The 19,979-nt window shown below is 47.1% G+C and overlaps 1 protein-coding gene across 1 annotated transcript in view; it reads left to right on the plus strand.

Moving 5' to 3' along the window:
* Positions 1-19,141, plus strand: part of LOC144456598 (mucin-16-like) — a 40,153-nt gene extending 21,012 nt beyond the window's left edge. Inside the window, exons 18-28 of the mRNA XM_078151830.1 lie at positions 1,175-1,243; positions 1,696-1,820; positions 1,907-1,974; positions 2,471-2,643; positions 3,925-4,055; positions 12,330-12,397; positions 13,724-13,872; positions 15,927-16,090; positions 17,275-17,342; positions 18,136-18,307; positions 19,103-19,141. Coding sequence (XP_078007956.1) covers positions 1,175-1,243; positions 1,696-1,820; positions 1,907-1,974; positions 2,471-2,643; positions 3,925-4,055; positions 12,330-12,397; positions 13,724-13,872; positions 15,927-16,090; positions 17,275-17,342; positions 18,136-18,307; positions 19,103-19,141 — 1,226 coding nt within the window. The remainder of the gene's footprint in view (positions 1-1,174; positions 1,244-1,695; positions 1,821-1,906; positions 1,975-2,470; positions 2,644-3,924; positions 4,056-12,329; positions 12,398-13,723; positions 13,873-15,926; positions 16,091-17,274; positions 17,343-18,135; positions 18,308-19,102) is intronic.
* The last annotated feature ends 838 nt before the right edge of the window (positions 19,142-19,979 follow it).

The following is a 19,979-nucleotide window of genomic DNA, read 5'->3' on the forward strand; positions in this document are numbered from 1 at the left end:
TTCTACCAGGAATATTCAAGTCAGAGACTTAAGGGGTGGACAGGAGACCTCCTTAAGCACATAGCCCTCTCCCCACAGGTGCTCAGGCAGAACAAACTGGTTCCTCACCTCAGTTGTCCCTTTGAGCCTCATGGATGCTCTCTTCCTTTTCCTAATAAGATATAAGCTCCTTGAGGGCAGGAACTTTTAAATTGTGTCACTGTAGCCTCACTACCTAGCCCAGTGCAGTACATGGTGTAGATACGTGTTGAATTGATTTGAATTTTCTTCTTTTATCCTTTGCTTCCATGTTTCATTGTTCATCTTTGGTTTCCAAGTTACAACGAACAAAATCTGTCCCAACCGGGTACCAGTAAGTGTTTTTATCAACCAAATCCCCTTTGAGTCCTGGGCCATCTGTGAAACCTTAACCACATGCACCTCTTGACAAATGGGCTTTGGCCCCAAGGAGATAGTGTGTGTAGCAGCATCTTTTGCTTTAAAAAATCCCTACAACTCACTCAAGTGTTATGAGAAATGTGTCCCCAAAGAAGAGCAGGCTGCCTCAGAAAGTAGTCAGTTCCTCATCACTGAATCTTCTCAAAGAGGCAGGATGATTTTTTTTCTGGGAGATACTTTAGATTCTGTGAGGAATAAACCCCAGATTTCTGGGTCCTTTCATCCTTTCCTAGTATAGACGCATGGCCATGGGTTTCTCAATTCCTCTATTAGAGGGCTCAGATTCTATGAGGAAGAAACCCCATACCACTGGGTCTTTTGATCCCTTCCCAATATTAGATGTATGGCCATTGGTTTCCTGATTCCCCTGTCAGAGGTTGGTTGCTGATTACTTTTCAAACTTACCCACAGAGAGGTCAAGGATAGGGGTCAGACGAAGTTCAACTCTGTGGGAAAGAGGAGTATGTGGTAGAAATTCACCTCATAAGATACCTAGTAGCTCTGAATTCCATTTCCCTTATGAATGAAGTCACTGAGAATACACCTCAGCTGCAACACACACACACACACACACACACACACACACACACACACACACACCCCTTTTATTCAGTCCATTAAGCAAGCATTTATTTAGCGCCATCTGTTTGTGACATCCTGTGCCATTGCCCGAATGACCTCAGTTTCACTCTTCTGTAACCACTGTCTAGGTCTATAATGACATTCTTTTCTGTAGCTCCTGGCCTAACCACCATACCACCACCTGCAATCCCTCTGGGACCCACAGGACCTGGATACTGGACAGGTAAGAAAATGGAAGCTTCAGTACCCTGGAGAGTACTCGCCTAGTGCCACCCTTATGCAAAGGACAGAATGTGCTGTCTAAAAGACAGACCAACCCTAGGTCTTTCCAAACCTCCATCATTAATCTGCAAAGCCAGGGCAAGGAAATATAGGACTCGGTGTGTGATACCGATCTGAGTCCCAGATCACAAAGGCCATAAAAGAATTAACTTTCAGGCTGTTGATCTCTTACCTCACCAGAACAATCCTGTGGGAACTTGCTATCTTGTTTCTCACTCAAAAGGCAAGGAAGATGAAAGCCAGTGGTACCCTGGGGACAAGGCCCCGGCCAGACAAACTTTGGCAATGAAGGCCAGGGCTAGAAACATCCCTGTCCCCTCTCATGACGGACATCCCTAACCCCTGAGCCTTCCAAAGCACAGATAGGGTCATTTTCTCCCTGTTTTCTTGCAGCCAATGACCCCAGACTGCAACATTTTACCTTGAACTTCACCATCACTAATCTACGCTACACTGCAGATATGGGACACCCAGGTTCTACCACATTTAACGACACAGGAGGGGCCCTCCAGCGACTGGTGAGATTTTGTACTTCCTACTCCATACCTTCATACTGTAGCCATCCCTTATTTATCTGAGTTATTCTCTAATCTTCCTTTGTCAGCTGGACCCCTTGTTCAGAAATAGCAGCATTGGCTTATATTACACTGGATGTGGACTGATCTCTCTGAGGTAAGGCCCTAGAGGCTGATAGTTGGGGATTTTTCCCCTGAGCCCCTCAAGATATGCCTTGGTCTCATACTAGACTTCCAATAAGTTACTTCCCTCTATGCTTCTACTTGGGCTCTGGTACCCTGACTGTCTAATTCCCAAAGTGCTTTAGTCCCCATCCACTGCTCCAGGTTTTCAGGAACATGATTTCCCTTCTAAGTCACTATGTAGAATGAGTTTCTCTTGCCAAGATGATTTTTCTCCATCGGGTACCTGTGGCAGTTCCACACACCTGCTCTTCCAGCTAGTGGAAGTTTGCCAGTCATCCTAATCAGTGTCACTTATTCCAAGTTGCCGCGGGCACATCGGCCCATCTTTTCTAGTCTTTGTGACACAGTACCCCCAGGAAACATACAGTCATGCGCTGCAACTTCCCTTTCCCCAGAAGGTAGGATTCCTGACAGCTTTTACAACACCTACATCAGCACCATGTCACATTCAGTGTGTCTTTTCACAGACCTGAGAAGGATGGGCTAACAAGTAGAGTGGATGCTCTATGTATCTGGCAGAAAGGCCCCACGAGCCCAGTGCTCGACAGAGAGAGGATTTACATGGAATTGAGCAACCAGACTCATGGCCTCACTAAGCTGGGACCTTATACATTGGAAAAAGCCAGCCTCTGCCTCAACGGTGAGCAGTCACTCTTATTCCAGCGACAACGTTTGGGTAATTTTCACTCAGTGTAAGTTTTTTGTTCTTGTCGCTTTGGAGTTTCTTCCCTTCCTCCAACTCTCCCTTCCCCTGCGACCTCTTCTTATAGACTAGTGTCAGGATTATTGCTTCAGGAGGGCTCAGGCTAGATGACTCTGAGATTCTATGATGCTATCAGCTGGAGTATGAGTCAGCAAGCTGAAGTGAATCCAAGCTCTGATTAGGAGACACCCTCAGGCATATCTCCATTTCCCACCCCTGTAGCCACAGGGAAATGTTCAAATCCAAATTAATCTAAATTTGGTTTAATTTTTAAAGATCTTTGCTGTGCAGATATTTGGGGATGACGGCTTTTCTTAAGCAAAATGTCCCCACTTCTCAAGGCGAGGGAAATTGATGCTCCAAGACCGGCTGGGGCTGCTGCTCCCCTAGACTTGTATCTCCCCCTCCCTCCAACAAACAAAAACACCTCCCCTCCCTCACTGTCTTGGAATCTGCTGAAGGATACTTGCTGGTAAGATGGGGAGGTGGTGAGTAGGTTATGATCAATATGAAGAACTCAGAGACACATGGAAAGATGTATAAAACAGATGTAGAGTGAAGTAAGCTGAGCTAGAAAAGCAACATGGACAATGGCTGCAGCAATGTAAATGGAAAGGACAAAAACCCCCAAACTCAGCTCTGTCAAATCAGAATGATCAAGCCTTGGCCCAGAGAAGAGTTGAGATGGGGGAGTGCGAGTGGGCAACGTTGAATACGCTGTCAGAGGAGGTCACAGTGTCAGTTGGTTTTGCTAAACTGATTTTAGAAACACTTTATTACAAAGGAGACTCTCAGGGTAAGGGAGGGGAAGGCTATATTTGGAAATGAATATAATATAAGAACAAAAAGGCATTAAGAAAACTTGAACAGACTTTTAAAACAAAACAATAAAAATAATGAGTGGGTGGGCAGGGCAGGCTCACTCCTGTCCCCAGCCCTTCATCTCTGATGTTGATTTCCAACAAGGCTGGCTTAGGATCCACTCTTCAATCCCAGTGTATTATTGTGGGGTCCCTATTTCTGGCCACAACTTCCTGAAGAAAGCATGCCCAAAGGGAGAGTGCTAGATTTGGAATTAGAGGCCCCAAGTTCAAATCCTAACTCTGACACTGGGGGCACGATCTAGGAAAGTATTCATTGTCTGTAAAATGAGGTTTGACTAAAGCCCATTCCTGCTCTGAGTCTGATGACTGGTTCCTCCCTCTACTCTAACTCTAGGCTATTCATCCCAGAGTACCCCTGGAGAAGGGGAATACCAGATTGACTTCAGGATTATCAACCACAACCTTAGCAACCCTGACCCTACATCCCTGGAGTACCAAGCACTGCACAGAGACATCCGGGACAAGGTAGGTTGCTGTGTCTACCCCCCCCCACCCCAGCCCCATCCAAGTTTCTTATTGACTAATCTTTGGCTCTCATCACTTATGGATGTCTTAAGAGGAAAGAAAACGAGAGAACAGGGCATATGTTAGCTCAGAGACAGGACATGAATAAGATCCTTATGTGCAGATTTGCTCATGTTTCTCCTCTGCTTCAAACTCTGGTGGTTTCCCATTGAGTAAAGTTCAAGTGTTCTTGTATGGCATTCAAGGCCTTTCACAATACTCTAACACCACTCACCCTTTTCAGTGTTCTCTATTACTCACCACTAGTCACTCCGCACTCCAGCCAAACTAGTTGACTCTCTGACTCACCCAAACATGACATGTTCTCTCCCTCCTCTGTGCCTTTGTTAATGCTGATCCCTAGATGTAGCACGTCCTCATGCCCCTTCTTCACTTGCTGAATTCCTGACAGCCTTTAAACTCCCCCTCAAATACCACATCCTCCAGGAAGCTTTCTCTGATTCCCCTCCACTGGACCAACAGCCCCAGGTCATAACAACCATTCCCTTGGGTCTTCACACAGCACCTCTCCTATCATGTAATAGAGTATTAAGAATCCTCTGTGTCTCTGTCTCATTCTCTTACTAGACTGTGAGCTCCATGATGCTTTTGTCTTATCCAAACTTTATATTTCTAAGTATAGCCCTCTACAAGCTATAGATATAATGAGTGTTTGTTGAATGGAGGACATATTTGGTCATTATAAAAGAAGGTCTATGGCTGAGAAAATGATATCTAATGTTCCTTACTTCCATTACCTAGAAGAATGTCTCTTCATGCCTTACTCAAGACTTTTAGAGGCCATCACAAGCCTGCAACTCTTTAGCTGGGGCCACAGCTCCATTGCTATTGGCCTTTCCTCTATGACTTAAGTATTTTCTATGCTGCATTTGGCAGCAATCACAGCTGAGCTGTCATTAGGAAACCCAGGAACCAAAGGGAGAAGCATTGGTGGAGAGCTTTTGGGTGAAGGCCAATGAGACAGAACAGAAATATCATCACAGTGTGCTACTTGAGCAGAATGAGAAAATAGACAAAGAGATTTAGAAACAAATAGATTACATGCCCAGTACAGAGACATAGTATAACATGGGGGCTTCAATCATACAGATGTCCACTGCAGCTCTCTTTGTCCCTAGCATAACAGCTAATAATTTCTTTATTTGCCTTCATGGTCCTCTTATCTTTCAAAAGGTAGAAGAATCATTGAGAGGAATCCACTATTCTGTATGTTATTCTCACAAAGAAGGAGGAATTAGATGCTAGGATGGGAATGATGGCAACCTTGAGGGGAGGTAATCATTCCATCTTAGGATTTGTGCTTGTGGAGAGAACTAGGAATAGTGTGACATGCACTCTACCTTTAGGATGGCAGATTTCAAAGGGTTCAGAGGAAGGAAAGGTTGACTCTCATGGCCTAAAAATCTGGGGGTGGGGGGAGCCAGCTCAGGAGGAGTAGCAAGCTGTCAAGAATGAAATCTGAACAAACAATGATAAAGCACAAAATGGAAAGAACAATTCAGATACACAGGGATATACAACAATCAACTAGAATTTTTCAAGAAGAAATTTAGGGAAGATGGAAACATGGATAGGTAATGGAGGATGAATGCAAAAATAAAAAATCCCACAGTGTGATCTTATACGAATAGTGTCAGAGGTGCTAAATCTCTAAATGCATCGAGACTGCCAAGGCAAGCTAAGAGCAACAACAAGAATTGGTAGATATTTTTGAGAAGAAGAGGAGGCTAAAGAAGGGAAAGGACCACTGTTTGGAGTAGATGAGACGAGCATAACAGACAACAGAGAGACAGCATAGCACCTCAACTTCGGTTTTGTTCCCCTTTTTTCCTTGCCAAGGGAATGATCTTGGTCTCGATAGGACAGGACAAAATGGCTAAAAAGGAATTGGTAGCCAAGATAAGCAGGCAGGTAGCAAGAGAGTGCCTAATTGCCATTCCAGTCATCAGAAAACTATATTCTAGGATCCCAAAAGAACTCGACGTAATTGATGAGCTACTGTCTGCAATCTTTGAAAGATGGTGAAGAAAAACAAGACAAGAATCATGGAGGATGGGAGCTGTACCACAGGATTAAAGAAAAGCAAATGTCCCCACTATTTCTTAAAAAAGAGAATGGAGCCTGCAAACTACAGGCTACTGAACCTACCTTTAATTCCTGGCAAAATTCTAGAACACAATGTTAAAAGGTATGGTTAGTCATAGTTTAGAAAAGGAAGCAGTGAGCAGAAAGAGCTAGCATGGCTTTATGAAGAATGGGTCATGCTGGGGCAGCTAGGAGGTGCAATGAATAGAGCACTGGCCCTGGAGTCAGGAGGACCTGAGTTCAAATCCAGCCTCAGACACTTGACACTTACTAGCTATGTGACCCTGGGCAAGTCACTTAACCCCATTGCCTAGCCAAAAAAAGGAATTGGTTATGCCACACTAACTTTATTTCCATCTTTGACAGGGTTACTAACCTGGTAGGTCAGAGAAGGGCTGTGGATATACTTTACCCAGATATTAGAAAAGCATTTGATGAAGAGCCCCATGCTATCCTTTAGGCAAGACAGAGAGATGTCTAGATAATCATATTTTTGTTATTCAGTCATTTTTCAGTTGTGTCCTACTCTTTGTGTTTGTGACCCCTATTTGGGGGTTTTCTTGGCAAACATACTGGAGCACTTTGCATTTACTTTCTCTAGCAATTTTACAGATGAGGAAATTGAGGCAAACAGGGTTAAGTGACTTGCACAGGGTTGCACAGCTAGGAGGCCAGATTTGAACTCAAGTCTTCCTGGTTCCAGGCTCAGTAGTCTATCCATCGTCCATAGCTGCCCATAGATGATCATATAGGTGGCCAGATTCAAAAGTTAACCAGGCCCAAAGAGGGTCAGTGGTTCAGTGTCAGCTTGGAAGCAGATCTCCAGTGGAATTGCCAGGAATCTGAGCTTGGCCCTGTGCTATTTAACATTTTTATTAGCTACTTAAAGTCATAGAGAGCATTCCTCATCAAATTTGCTAAACGTACAAAGCTGGAAAGGGTAGCCAACCCAGTAGATGACAGAGACAGGATGGGCTGAATTGATTAAGATAAAATTTAATGGAAATAAATGTAAAGTCATGCATTCAAGTTTTTTTTTTTAAAAAAAATCGATTTGAAAAAAGCAGCAGCAGTTTGTGTGAAGAGAGCTTGGACTTTTATTGGGATTGCAAATTCCTCATGCAGGAACAATGGGAATGTCTAAAGAAACAAATATGATTTAGGCTGAAATAGGAGAGGCATCACTTCCAAAAATAAACAGGAGATCAATCTCCTGGGCTTTGCTCTGCCTAGGCCACTTCAGGAGTATCGGGTTCAGTTCTAGGTACCACATTGTAGGAAGCTGGCCAACTGAGGAATATCCGAGGAAGGTGACTGGGTTGGTGATGGGCGCTGAGTTCATGTCGTATCATGACTGGTGGAGGAAGTAGTGATCTTTACCCTGGAGAAAAGAAACCTGGTGGGAGAGAGGCAGGGTTTTTGAAAAAGCTCTCCCTGGAAATGATGAACAGGCTGACTTCAGAAAAACCTTTGAAGACTTATATGGTCTGATGCTGAGTGAAGTGAGCAGAACCAAGAGGACTTTGTACACAATAGCAGCCACGTTATGCAATGACTAAGAATGCTAAACTGAACCCTTCTCAGCATTAGGAGCATCTGAGACATCTCTAGAGGCCTCGGGATGGAAAATGCTGTCCACATCCAAAGAAAGAACTATGGAAGTCAAATCGCTATCACTTATTTTTACCTTCTGTTGTGTTTCATTTCATCTTTCTGATGGTTCCTCCTATTGGTTTTAATTTTTACTTACAACTTCACTAATGTGAAAATATGTTTAATGGGTATGTAAATGTAAAGCCTATGTCAGATTATGCGCCGTCTTGGGGAGGGTGGGGGGGGAAGAAAAAGGGAGAAAAATTTTCAACTCAAAAGCATATGGAAAAAAAAATTTAAAAAAGAAAAATTAAAAAAAGAAAAAGAAAAACAAAAGAAAAAGCTCTCCCTGGAAAGAGGATTAGATTTGTTCTGCCTAACCCTCATGGGTAGGATAAGGAGCAGTTAGTGGATCTAAAGAAAACCTCTGTGGAAATTAGATACAAAGTGGTTGCCTTGTGTGGTTGTGGGTTCCTTTCCTCTCACCAGAGGTCTTCAAGCAAAGGCTGTAGGGGATGTTGGAAAGAGTCTTCTTGCTCTTGTTAAATTCGGTCTAGATGACCTCTAAGGTCCTTTCCAGCCATGAGATTCTGTGATCTTTCCTCACTGGGCATTAGTCAGAAGGTTCATGTACACAGGTGTTTGCCCCACTTAAGAAGAACTAGGTTCAAGCTGCATCCTAGCCCAGGCCCCTTCCATCGCCCTAGACCAAGGACATAGAAACTCACTTGTTACTTGTTTGACCTCGAGACAATCACTTAAACCTCCGTGCCTCAGTCTCCTCATCTGTACAGTTGGAGGATTAGACTAGATGAATTCCAAGGTCTCTTCTAGCAGAGCTTTGATCCATAGTCCTTCCTGAGGCCTCCAGCTTTGGAAACACCTCTCCAACCCCTTTTGCTCCCTGTATCCTCTGGCAGCATCAGCAGCCTTAAGGTCAAAGAACGTAGTGACCTCCTGGCACAAGGAAGGCTTAGGGACCAGACTTGCCTGGGATCTAGAGGAAATCTTGGCTGCGACTTGTGCAAGAAGCAAGTCTCAGAGAGTGTTCAGACCCCCACTCACTGTGCAGCCCGTTCCCAACATGAAAAGCCTTCAGTCTCTCTCCAAAAGTCTTGTTTTCTTTCTCCTCTCCTGGGTCCAAGAAAGCAAGAGCTTTTCCTGAGCCTCCTGGGCCCAAGGAAGCAGGTCTCTTCTTTCTTTTTCCTCTGTCTGTGCCTCATTCAGGGGGCTCACCCACCCCTGTCCTCCCCAAAATATGGCACCCTGAACCACACAGAATACTCCAGAGAACGGAGACAGAGGTTACATCTCACTTTTGATGCTTACTACCTAGGTGACTTTGGGCACTTTATATTTCTGGGGCCTCATGTTCCTCATCTGCAAAGTGAAAAGGTTGAACTCAATGACCTCTGAGGTCCCTTTCAACTCTAGATCTTATGTGCCTGTGAGACAAGAGCTGAACAAACCACCTCTCTTAGTCTTAGGTGTGATGCCTCTCTTACTGGAAGGGCGCCTGTGCTCCTAAGACCCTGGACCTCACTGATAATCTCCTTTAATATAAGACTTTGACTAGTAACACATAATGCTTCCAGGTCCAGACTTCTCATTAATGCCTTCCTTCTACTTCTGGTACTCTCCTTCCCTCCACATCCCTTCTGATTAAATATACAGCCCAGACATTTCTACCATCCACACCCATGGTGCCCACATCAGTAAGATCCCTATAAACTCATGATTCCCCCTCCCATCCATCCATCCATCCATCCATCCATCCATCCATCCATCCATCCATCCATCCATTCATGCATACATCTCTCTCTCTCTCTCTCTCTCTCTCTCTCTCTCTCTCTCTCTCTCTCTCTCTCTCTTTCATCTTTCTATCTACCTATCTATCCATCTATCCATCCATGCATCCATCCAACTAACAAATATTTATTAAGCATCCACCATATATGACTGTGGGAAAGATATGAAGGTAAATGGCACACAGACCTTGCTTTCAAGGAGTTTTCATTCTAATACCAGAGCAAGACATTCCACAACCATCTATTATAGAAGAGTGAAATAAGTGCAAACGAGTAGACTAAAGTAATATAGTGGATAAAGCCTGTGACCTAAAGTTACGAAGACCTGGATTAAATTCTGCCTTAGAGACTTACTAGCTGTGTGACCCTGGAGAAGTCACTTGACCTCTCTCAGCCTTAGTTTTCTCATCTGTAAAGTGGGAGTAATACTAGCACCTACCTCACAAGGTAGTTATCAAGATGACCTTAAAAGGGCTATGGAAATATTAGCTATGATTTTGAGAAGCCTGGACAAAGTGCTATAAGAAATGTTCAGAGGAGGATCACCTTTATTTGGGGTGGGGAGGGAAAGACTAGGAAACATTCTTGGAAGAAACTGACTCCTGAGCAAAACTACTACGAGCAATCTTTGTGTCTGAGCAAACAGGAGCAATTGCGGGGGTTGGTGGGGGAAACAAAGGGTGCAGCCGCCAGGGGGAGGAAGCACTTCCTGACACAATGCTAGTGTGCATGTGCTGGCGCACGTTTGTGGTGGATGAGACCAGGCAAAGGAGGAGGTGGCTCAGGGCACTCTCACTTGCATCATCTAAATTCCCTAGCTGTAGGGAAGGGGAGATAAATGCCCCAAGTGGAAACTGCCGCTGGGAGCAGGATGAAGCCACTGAGGCCATAGAGAAGGGATCGTGCCCCCGAACCAGGCTAGTGGTGCCCTGGGACAAAGCTCTGGTGGTCCCTTCCTAGTTATGTGTCTGTACCACAATGGAGTCCTCAAGGAAGGGGGAGATTCTGATAGTAAGAAGACATTTCAGACATGGAATTAGTATGATAGCAAAAGCACGGAGATGAGAGGCAAGATAGGAATGGGGTGTAGGTAATGTGTGTGTGTGTGTGGTGGTGAGGGGAGACCAAGTTTGGCTGGAATAAGAGTGTGAGAAGGAAATGTGGAGCAGTCGAAAGAATTGAAGGATTTAGAGTCAAAGGACCTGGGTTCAGATCCTGGCTTTTACATGCTATCCATGTGACCTAAGGGAAGTCACATCTCTCTAGGCCTCAGTTTTCTCAATTGTAAAATGTTGCCTTTGTGTGTGTTGGGGGGGGGGTTGTGGAGTGGATTGGATGACCTCAGAAATCCCTTCCCAGCTAAATTTATGATTCAAAAGAGTTTGAGAAAAGCTGGAAAGGTCAATTGGACCCAAATTGTGGAGGGCCTTGAATGCCAGATTTAGAGGTTTGATACTTTATTTAGTAAGTAATGAGGAGGTACTGAGGGTTGTTTGAATAGAAGAATGATGTGATCAGAGGAGACATTAGGAAGGTGACTTGGGCGGTTTGCAAAAGATGGACTAGGGAGGGCAAAGAGTTAAGGCCAAAAGGATGCTTAGAAGGTGATTCCTACTCTAGCAATCAGCACATCCCAGAGAAGGCATTTACAGGAACTTTACAGAAGGATACTCCCTGAGACACATGAGGGTGTGTCAAATAGGGTTTTGTCCCAGAGAGTTCAAGCATGATGACAGCATGTAAGGTGCTCTGTGCACCCCTGCCCCCGCCCTGGCAGTCTCCCCTCCCACCAGTGTCCCAGGGTTTCTGTGCCACCCACTTCACAGCACAATATCACTCCCACCCCAAACGATACCTTTGATGCCACTTACTCTGAAAGGTTTGTGGCACTTTCTCCCGCACTAACATGCATTCCCAGCTATGGCTCTGCATGTCCAACGGAGGTTCAGAGGATTCTTCTTCCTGCCCCATTTATTCTGTGGGCCTGTATGTGTAGGCCTCAGAAAGACCTGGTGTCAAATCCTGCCTCTGATATGTACTGACTCTGTGACCCCAGGAAAAGCACCTAACTTCTAGGGGCCCCAGCTAGGTCTCTAAGACAATTAGGTTACAGGGCAAGTGTGATCTGCATCGGTGGGAGGAAGAGAGGGAGGGAGGGGAGAGAGAGAGGGAGAGGAGAGATAGAGGATGGGGAGGGAGGAGAGACACAGCTGGGAGAGGAGAAAGGGGGGAGAGAGGGAGGTTTGAGAGAGAGAGACAGAGACAGGGAGAGAGAGAGGAAGAAGTAGGAGGAGGACAGAAACAGAGAGAGGAGAGACAGAGAGGGAGAGATAGAGAGACAGAGAGAGACAGAGAGAGATGAAGAAGGAGGAGGACAGAGACAGAGAGAGACAGAGAGAAAGGAAGAAGGAGGAGGACAGAGACAGAGAGGGAGAGAGAGAGGAAGGAGAAGGAGGAGGAGGAGGACAGAGAGAGGAGAGACAGAGACAGAGACAGAGGGACAGACAGAGACAGAGAGAGAGAGAGAGGAAGAAGGAGGAGGACAGAGACAGAGAGAGAGAGAGAGAGACAGAGAGTGAGCACCTGTGGGCCTATCCTGATAGCAGCTTTTTGAGCTCCCAGAATGGACCCCTCAGAGCTTCCCAAGCTTTCCTCAGGTGCCTGGGGGGTGGGCAGAGGAACACGGACGGGGGCACACTCTGCTCTAGCATGCTGCTCTCCATTTCAGATGACACAGCTGTATGCAGGCAGCCAGCTCCAGGACAGATTCCGCTACTGCCTCATCACAGGCCTCAGGTAGGTGTGGCTCTGGCCAGGAAGGCCACGCCCCCAACTATCCCTCCCCATCTCCCCCCTCCTCCACTGCCCTAGTGCTGGCACTTAATGCATAATTGATTGCTCTTCCCGGAGCAGTATTGGGATGAAGCACAGAGGATGTCTAGTGCACCTTAGACCTGAACAAGGCTCCATAATACCACATGGCTGACAAACGGTCATCTATCCCCTGCCTAAAGACCTCTAGCAAGAGAGAACTCATCTCTTCCCAAGGCTGCCCCTTCCACTTTGGGGCAACTCTACGTGTTTTTCCTTTCATTAAAATAAATTTGTCTCTTAGTAAGGTATAACCCTGGATGCCTGCGGTCCCACCTCCTCGGGGTCTTCCCCTTAATCTTCCCTCACCCCGGGGACTTCAATGTGCCCCACCCCCTCCCTCTTCTAGCCCTCCCCAGGATGTTCAGCCTCCTTTGGGCTTTGTTCCCCACCTCTTCTCTCTCCCTCTCCAGCCCTTCCCCCCTGCCATGTCCGAGCTTGGTATCCCCTCTTGTCAGGGCTCGATTTTACTTTTGAATAGAAAAATAGTGCCCCAGACAAGGGAGATGGAGGTCCCAAGTGGACCGCATCAGGAAGGTTGGGTCCAGTTCTGGTCACCCCATGTCAGGAGGGACCGAGGAGGGTGACTAGGAAGGGGAAGGGACTCGGACCCTCATTGTATGAGGGTGAGCGAAAGCAATTCAATGGGTGCTTTCCCTCACAGAGTCACAGGATCATTGGGGGGTCTTCAGACAGAGGCTGGATTATCATTTGTCATGGATGTTGTTGAGGGGTACGACACTGGCTGGACACTGAGTTCCCTCCCAATGCTGAGATGCTGTGATTCTGCAGCCTCAGGATACAGGAGAAAAACCTTCCACTGCTGGGACGCCATCATGGGGCAGAGCAAGCAGACTTGCGCCATGGGATTCCGGGGGGGGGAAACGAGGGCGAGTGGGGGCAGTTGTACAGAAGATAGATTTCCACTTCATGTGGAATGCTTGAGCAGAGGAGAGAAGAAGCGACCTGCCAGGAACACTAGAGGAGAGATCTTTCCCTGCCATTAGGTGGATGGTTCCCCAGTGCCCAGAAGAGTACCTTGCACACAGTAGGTGTTCAGTAAATGCTAGTTGATTGATCAACTGATCTCGGAGGTTTTGCGGACTCCTTGCACCCTGCCTCCCTGGGCTATGGGCAGAAAACCTCCTCAACTCACCACAGGGCTGTTGACCAAGGCCACAGTGGGATGGGCAGTCGGGGTCCCATCTGCACTAGGCCCCTGGCCAAATGCCCTGTAATCTTGGTCCATAGGATGGGCTCTGTGTATGTCACCTGCAACTGCAGCTTCTCCTCCAACCTGGATCCTGACACCATCGCACAAGTGTTTCTGGACAGGACCCAGGATGCTACAGCCCACTGGCTTGGGGACTCCTACAAGCTGGATAACCTCCAAGTGACAAGTATGGGGGCCTGAATGGCTGAGGGGTAGGGGGAGAGGAAGCTGTAGTAGGGATGGGAGATGGGGCTCATGGCAAGCAGAAGTGGAAGAAAGCAATTGGGAAGCTTGTACCCCAGGAAGTGGGGGTGAAATGAACACTTATGGGACTGAAACAGTGTTGAGCTAGGAAGTTCCTTAGAATATAAGGCATAACATGACTGAAATAGGAAGGTTCTTAGAACCTAAAAAGTCAAAGCTGGGAGAGCCTTTAGAACAGAAATTGTCAGAGGCTGGAGGCTCCTTAGAACCCAGGATGTCAGAGCTGGGAGGGCCCATAGAACCCAGGATGTCAGAGCTGGAAAGGCCTTAGAACCCAGGATGTCAGAGCTGGGAGGGCCCTTAGAACCCAGGATGTCAGTTTGGAGGAGCCCTAGCATACAGAATGTAGAAGGTTAGATTTGGGAAGGGCCTCAGATACTCCAACACTGTCATTTTGTGATTGAGCAAACTGAGATCCAGTGAGCAGATGTGACTCTGTCCAAAGTCATCAAGAGTTTGTGTCAGATCTGGGAAAAAACAATTAGACTTCCAGACCACCCCTACACTCCCCCAGCCCCAGACGAGGAGCTGGCCATGTGGCCTGTTCAGGGCAGAACCTTCTCCTCTTTCCACATGCCTTCTGAGAGTCCCAGCAACGAAGTCATCCCTGAAGCCAAAGTGGAGGCCCCAAAGGGCTAGAGAACACACATACCCTGTCCCCATCTGCCCCTTTAGGCTCCCCCTTTCTCTCTGTTCCTCTGTGCATGTTCAAACTTCTTTCATTTAGAAAACATTGATTTAGCATCTCAAATGAGGTAATATTTCCAAAGCATTTAGCACATAACTGGTGGTTAATAAATGCTTGTTCCTTTCCTTTTCTTTCTTTTTAAAAATGTATTTTAATTTATTGTTACATTTTAAGTTCCTGTCTGTCTCCTTCCCTCCCCACCACCCACTAGAGAAAGACACAGATGTATAGATATAAATATGCAAAACCATACTATACATCCTTCTTTCCTCTCTTCCCCTCTCCCCTCCCTTCCCCTCCCCTACCCTCCCCTCCTCTCCTCTCTCTCCTTTCCTTTCCTCTCCTCTCTTCACCTGGGATTTCATAGGCACAGAGAACTCCACTGAGGGAACTCCCTTTACCAGTGCATATTAATATATGCTTTGTACCTTAGACTCTTAGAGAGTGACATTGAGAAGTAAAGGGACTTGCCCAGGGTCAACCAGAAGCAGCTGGATTGGAACCCAGGTCTTCCTGGCTCTGAAGCCTGCTTCAGAGTCTTCTTCGCCCACATGGCCTCCCAAGGGGATAACAGAAGGAAGTAGTAAGAGGTGAGGCAAGGTTTGGGATTTTATGCATGAACAGAACACTTGGCAGAAAAGCTTCCTCTGCCAATGCAGATTTTTCACCCTCTTGAGACTTATGTGATTTGGAGAGTTGCCTGGGGATAATACAGACTACTTTGCATTATAAATGCATTAGATACAGGCATAACAGAGAGCCCTGTGAGGTCCTAGGGGACTGTCTATTCCTGGCATGAGGAATTCAGGGAGCCTTCCCAGAGGAGGCAACATTGGAGCTGGGCTTCCCAATGGGTGCATTTTACACCTGGGAGCTAATCCTGTTGGGAATGTTTGGAGTTCACACAAGTGCAGAAGGCATCCTGGGAAAGGTCATCAGAAGGCTTACAAGAAGGTCTCTAGATCTGATGAACAAACCTCACTGCACCTCATCTTTTCCACGTGTAAAATGAGGGGACCAAACTCTTAAGTGACCCTCTGTCTGTGGTTCTAACTCACCAGACTTTCCTGGGAGCAGTCGGCTGCTACCTGGCCTCCTGAAATGGACTGGTGCCATCTATCTTAGAAGGTCAGGGTTTGAGCCAGAGAAAAGGGCCAGCCACCTTTCTGTCCCTGGGGAAGGAAGGGGACTCTGGCCTGTATGACCTCTCTGTAGCCTCTCCCAGCTTGGGCCCCCATCACCATCATCATCATCATCATCAATCATCTTTTTCTTTGTTCTTTCCCCAGAACTGGAACCAGCCGCCCCACTGTCTACAGCTAAGCCACTGATTGACCCTAGGCCCCGACACTTCCAATTGAACTTCACCGTCACCAGCGTGCTCTATTCCCTGGACTTGTCACACCCTGACTCAGCCAAGTATCAAGAGAACAAAAATGGCATTGAAGATGCGGTAAGGTCTAGTCCCAAGAGCTGTAGGAAGGACCCAAGCAGGGATCTCCAAGCGTGCTCTTCCCTGACTGTCCCCCCAGAGCGTGGGGCTTTCACATCAGGCTTTCAGCAGAATCCTGGATAACTTCCATCCACTCTGTTCCCTGGAGACTAAGTGGGAAGAAATTTCAGTTTAAAGACTCTCTTAAGAGGGTGGGGTCAGGAGAGCAACACACAGGGGCCTGTGGGGATGGTGAGGTATGATGGGGGAGGGTTGTTTTGTTTTGTTTTTGAAAACTAGGATTATTTATTTATTTTTACCGACCTATGATTTCATTGATAAAGAAATGTCCCAGTGAAGTGATTCCCTCTACCAAAGTGGACCAATATGTAAGCTGCAACTTATAGGGGGTTGCCTGTTCCATGAAACGGCTAGGGGGTCCAGGGGGTAGTGTGCTGAATTTGGAATCAGGAGGACTGGAGTTCAAATCCTGTCTAAGAAATTTGCTTGTGACCCCCAGCAAGCCACTTAACCTCCTAGCCTCAGTTTCCTCATCTGTAAAATACGGGAGTTGGACTTCATATCCTTGAAGGTCCCTTCCAGCTCTACATTTAGGATACTATGATATGCCTAGCATCACATAACCAGCATGTCCCAGAAGGAACTCAAACCCAGGTCTTCCTTGAACCTAGGTATGCCACACTACCTCTAAGGGGGCAGGAGAAAAGACAGCAGAGAGGAGAGGAAAGGAAAGGAATAGATACAAAGGACAGGATAAAGAGAGTGAAGTGACTGGGGATACCATTAAGCCAGCCCCTTCAGATTACATGATATATAATTACAGATTACAGATGCTGCCTGAAAGGGGTTCAGATTTACTCTAGATCACCTGTTAATTTCTCAAATGCGTGATTTGAACCTGAAACAGGAAAGGAAGGCCCTTTCTAGAAAACTTTTAGACACTTGGGAAGGCGGAGGGAGGGGGGCTCTACTGTACCTAGGATGGTCCCTGGTACCCAGAAAGGTGAGCTCAGTCCATCTCTTGCATTCATCTAGGTCCACCTGGGCTGGTATCTACCAGATGGAGATGCTAGCCCTGTAGCGTGACTTTTTTTTTTCTCAGAAAAGATTTTTAAGTATTTTTTTTTTCTGGGCACAATGTGCCCTGAGGATCACATTCCAGGAAATGTTCCTTTTTCTTACAGCTGACCCAGCTCTTCAGAAACAGCAGTATCAAGAGCTATTTCTCTGACTGTCATGTGCAGACCTTTAGGTGAGGTTTTTCCCCAGGGACAACTCTGTCTAGGACTCCACTTCTCTGTCTAGCTTCTCACCCCCACAATTACAGGAAGCATCTCTTGGTGGAGACCAGTTCCCAGAACAGACCATGTTCAGGACACAGTATCCCTTCTCTAAGCCCTTTCTCTGGTGTGCCTCAGGAAGCTGGTGTTTCCTTCTTCTCTTTCCTTCCCTCCAAACTCCCTTCTTCCCTCTAAAAGCTGCCTCAAACCAGCACCCCGAGAAGGGTCCAGAGATACAGAAAGCAGCACGTTACCAAACTGCCTGGGAGACCAAGCCGTCCTTTAATCAACCAATCAACAAGCATTTATAAATCTCCTACGATGTCCCAAAGCACGTGCGTGATACAGAAATGTACAAATGAAGCCAGCTCTGCCCTCAAAGAGGTTACAGTCTAGGGAGACAACATGTACATCTACATACATACACGAGCAATCAGCCGCTCAGTAAGGTTTAAGTAGCATACTCCAAGTGTCAGGTATGGCAAAAGATAGAAAAAATAAAGCCATCGTGTCCTCAAGGAGCTTACCATCCAGATCCATGTATTCACAAAACACTTAGAAGTAAGTCTAGTTTTGGTGGGGAGGTGCAGTGAGAGGAGGCCCCCCATCCAGGTTTTCCTGCCAGGGCCAGAAGCCTGCTCAGCCTGGCCCAGCTCAGCTCCCCTGAGGCCATCGCTGCTCCAGTCCTCTCCTCCCCACCTGCCTTCTTCGTCTCTCATTCACGACACCCTCCCTCTTCTTTAGGCTTGTCTCTCCCTTCTTTAGGCTTGCCTCTCCCAGACACCTCACAGGAGTGGACTGTTTATGTGACTTCACATCAGCCGCTCAGGCCCGGAACTTTGACAGGGCCGCTATGTACGAAGAGTTCCTCAGACTGACCCACAATGGCACTCGGCTACAGAACTTCACCCTGGATCAGAACATATCCTGGTGGATGGTGAGGGACCTCCAGTCTGGTCTCTCTGTCAGAACACTGACAGGCTGTGAGGAAGGATGAGGAATTCCTGGGATGCTTGACTCCTGACATCTCCAGCCCAAAAGACCCTCCCTCCACATTCCCTGATGCCTGTACTTCCTCCTCCCCCCTGACTGCTTCCCCCAATGGCCATCCCTGTCCCTTATAGTCGTCTGTCTCTATGATCCCCATATCCTTTCCTCCCTCCCTGACCCTTGGAGTCTCTTTGTCCCCCATGGCCTCTCCATCTCTTGTCCTTCATCCTCTTCTTCCTCACCCAGTCTAGCTCCCCAGATCAAGACCCATAGGTTTCTCCCCTTATTCCATATTTCTCTGTCCTCAGGCTATTCTATCAAGAAAATAGATGGAAACTAAGAAAATTGGTGAGTATGCAACAGCCTTGCCCCTTGACCGTTCCTATGTCTGTGTTGGGGGGTGGGGAGCTGAGGCTGATCCTTGAAGAGTAGGAGAGTGGGGGCAGGGCAGGAACTGAGTGGCCAGGATGACTTTCCTCTCACCCTAGCCAGCACTCGATGCTGAGTGTCCCAAGAGCACTGTCTTGGACTGTGTTCATCAGACAAATGAACAGCGGTCATCCCTGCCAATTGTCAGATCCCTGAGTGTATCTCCCTTCCTGAGTCCCCTGGGGGGATGGACATGGGAAGGTTCTGTGCCTGACCTTAAGCCATTCTCTGTCATTGGGTAGGACTCAGTATCACTGTCACTTCTCTCAGTTCTGACATTGGGTCTCTGCACTATCACCCTCCCTTGTCCCAGGTTGACAATGGGGTCCCTGAACCATCTTTTCTGCCTTAAGTGCCTTCCCTCAGTTTGCCCAACTCCTTTTCTCTTATGTCCAGATCCCAGCTCCTTTCTCAAATTCACTCCCATAGTCAGCCTGCCCCCTTTCTCCTAGGTCAGCTTCTTCTGAAGAGCAAATGTCTGGTGGCATGGGAGGTGGGAGGATGCTCTGGGTTGGGTCCTTCAGCCTCCATCCTCCATCTTCCCTGTGTATTGCTCTTTGTCCCCTCCCTTCCCACAGGGGTGGGAATGCCAAAGGACATTCACTACCCGCCCTGTGCTGTCCCCTTATCCCATGAAGCTCCTCAGCATCACCTCTTCTTCCCCCCAGACCTGCCCTACTGGCCATCATTCTTATCTGCTTGGCTATGCTCCTGGGGCTCATCCTTAGTATTATGTGCTGCTTCATGGTAAGAGAACTTGGGGAGCCCCTAAGGGCCACTAAGGGCTCTCTGTGTGCATGTATATGTGTGTGTGTGTGTGTGTGTGTGTGTGTGTGTGTGTGTGAGAGAGAGAGAGAGAGAGAGAGAGAGAGAGAGAGAGAGAGAGAGAGAGAGAGAGAGAGAGAGCAGGGGTAGAGGAGGGAAGAGAGAGAGACAGAGACAGAGAGAATGAGTATCCCTATGAGGGGAAGTCTTGATGGTGGCACAGTAGGAAGATCACCATAATCACTATATTGGGAGCCAGAGGACCGGGGTTCAAATCGTATCATATATGAGACTGTCATCAAGCCACCTCTATGGGCTTCAGTTTCCTCATCTATAAAATGAGGGTATTGGATTAGATGGCCTCCAATATCCCTCCCAGCTCTAACTTTGTGATCTCATGATCCAGTATGCTTCTCCTAGAGTGA

Source organism: Phascolarctos cinereus, unplaced genomic scaffold, assembly GCF_003287225.1.
Source record: "Phascolarctos cinereus isolate Bilbo 61053 unplaced genomic scaffold, phaCin_HiC Scaffold_4;HRSCAF=312, whole genome shotgun sequence".
NCBI classification, from domain to species: domain Eukaryota; kingdom Metazoa; phylum Chordata; class Mammalia; order Diprotodontia; family Phascolarctidae; genus Phascolarctos; species Phascolarctos cinereus.